Source organism: Euphorbia lathyris, chromosome 1 (genome assembly GCF_963576675.1).
Source record: "Euphorbia lathyris chromosome 1, ddEupLath1.1, whole genome shotgun sequence".
NCBI lineage: Eukaryota > Viridiplantae > Streptophyta > Magnoliopsida > Malpighiales > Euphorbiaceae > Euphorbia > Euphorbia lathyris.
The window spans coordinates 10,994,499-10,995,969 of record NC_088910.1 but is presented as its reverse complement, the minus strand read 5'-3'; the positions used below and the strand labels follow the sequence as shown (position 1 = coordinate 10,995,969).

At 38.4% G+C, this 1,471-nt stretch overlaps 1 protein-coding gene across 1 annotated transcript; it reads right to left on the bottom strand.

Annotated features, from left to right (window-relative positions):
• Positions 1-275: 275 nt before the first annotated feature.
• Positions 276-886, bottom strand: LOC136221684 (large ribosomal subunit protein eL27-like). Its single transcript, XM_066009102.1, has one exon. It carries the CDS (start codon positions 812-814, stop codon positions 407-409), a length of 408 nt encoding a protein of 135 aa, XP_065865174.1. The 5' UTR covers positions 815-886; the 3' UTR covers positions 276-406.
• Positions 887-1,471: the final 585 nt, after the last annotated feature.

Genomic DNA, 1,471 nt, shown 5'->3' with positions numbered 1-1,471 from the left:
GCTATTTCTAACTTCAACTCTAATAGTCACGCCTACATCAAGGCGCCAGGTTCACAACTCTTGAACAGCCTGATACTCATTTAGGGCCTGAGGCTAAACTTTGAAAACTATGTAACTCACAAAAGCATAGCAAATAGCAAACAATAACAAGGAAACAAAAAGAGCATCATTTTTTGATAAATCCATAGCTATTAGATAAAAGGAAGAACAAAAACTTGAATTGAAATACGACAACGAACCCAAAGCTGAGTAATACCAATTAAATATCCAGATAGTAGATCAAAAGTTTTAAAAGCTATCATATAAATCGACTAAAATCCAGCATAATTATAACAAAACAAAATCTCAAATGTCTACCAAAACAAACACAACATAAAGTAACAAAAATCGAAAACATTCTCCATATTCAAAACCTGAGCTTAGAAAAGAACCACCTGTTCTTCCCAGTCTTGAACCTCTCCTCGAACCTCTTCTTGATCTCCTTGGACGCGGTAACCTTCTTGTCCTTAGTCACCAAAGAATCAGCAGACACCACATCCTTCAAATCGACATCGAGTGTGTATCTGGTAGGCATCAAATGGTTGTAATTAACAACCTTCATGAACGCCTTAACGCGAGACTTCTTCGCTGTTTTCTTCGCAGAGTCCTTCTTAATGACCTTAGCTGGGTACTTCTTTATTCCGGCGACAAGGCAGTGGCCGTAGGGACGGTCACGGGTTCCATCATCGAAGTTGCGGACGATAACAGCCTTCCTACCGGCGAATCGGCCCTGGAGGAGGATGACGGCCTTGTTGGGCTTCAAGAACTTCACCATATTCGGCTCTTCCTGCAACGAGCTTGGGATTCTTAGAGTTTCTTCAGCCGTCTAGAACGGAGTCAGTAATATGTTTCTGCCTCTTATAGTTGCTAGGGTTATAGACCTGTACATGAGCCCATTTGCCTGTCCAACTTGGATATTAATATTTGATGTTTGGCCCGCTCCGATCCAAATCACTCAAACCCGTATATAAAATGGATTAGACTTTGCATTTGTCTCAAAATTTCAAATAAACTCGGCCTGGTCCGATTTTATAATATTTTTAACTATATATATATATATATTAAAGTAACAGATAAAAAGATAAGAAATTTCCAATTAAGAATAAATTGATAATAATTATTTTAATTAATAAAATAATTAGATGGTGTGCTCTAATAAAAAAAATATATCCAAGTTGTATCAATCAAGTGAGTTTATGAAGGAAAATCTGTTGAACAAATTGAATATTCCTCCCCAATGAACGTACTTGAACCTCAAGCACGACAGATTGACTTTGATAAGCGCACTAGCTGACTACAAGATCAGTCTCACCTCGAGTTCGACTACGGAACGGAATCCTACCCGTCTCATATATAGAATAGAGAACCTGGACACGAGCCTAATACCGGGGACTATTGACTGAACTTGCATTCATCTAGTTTGCTTCTCTCA

What these genes read in the sequence shown, in the direction of transcription:
- LOC136221684 (XM_066009102.1), bottom strand. Translation starts at nt 814, where the DNA reads ATGGTGAAGTTCTTGAAGCCCAACAAGGCCGTCATCCTCCTCCAGGGC.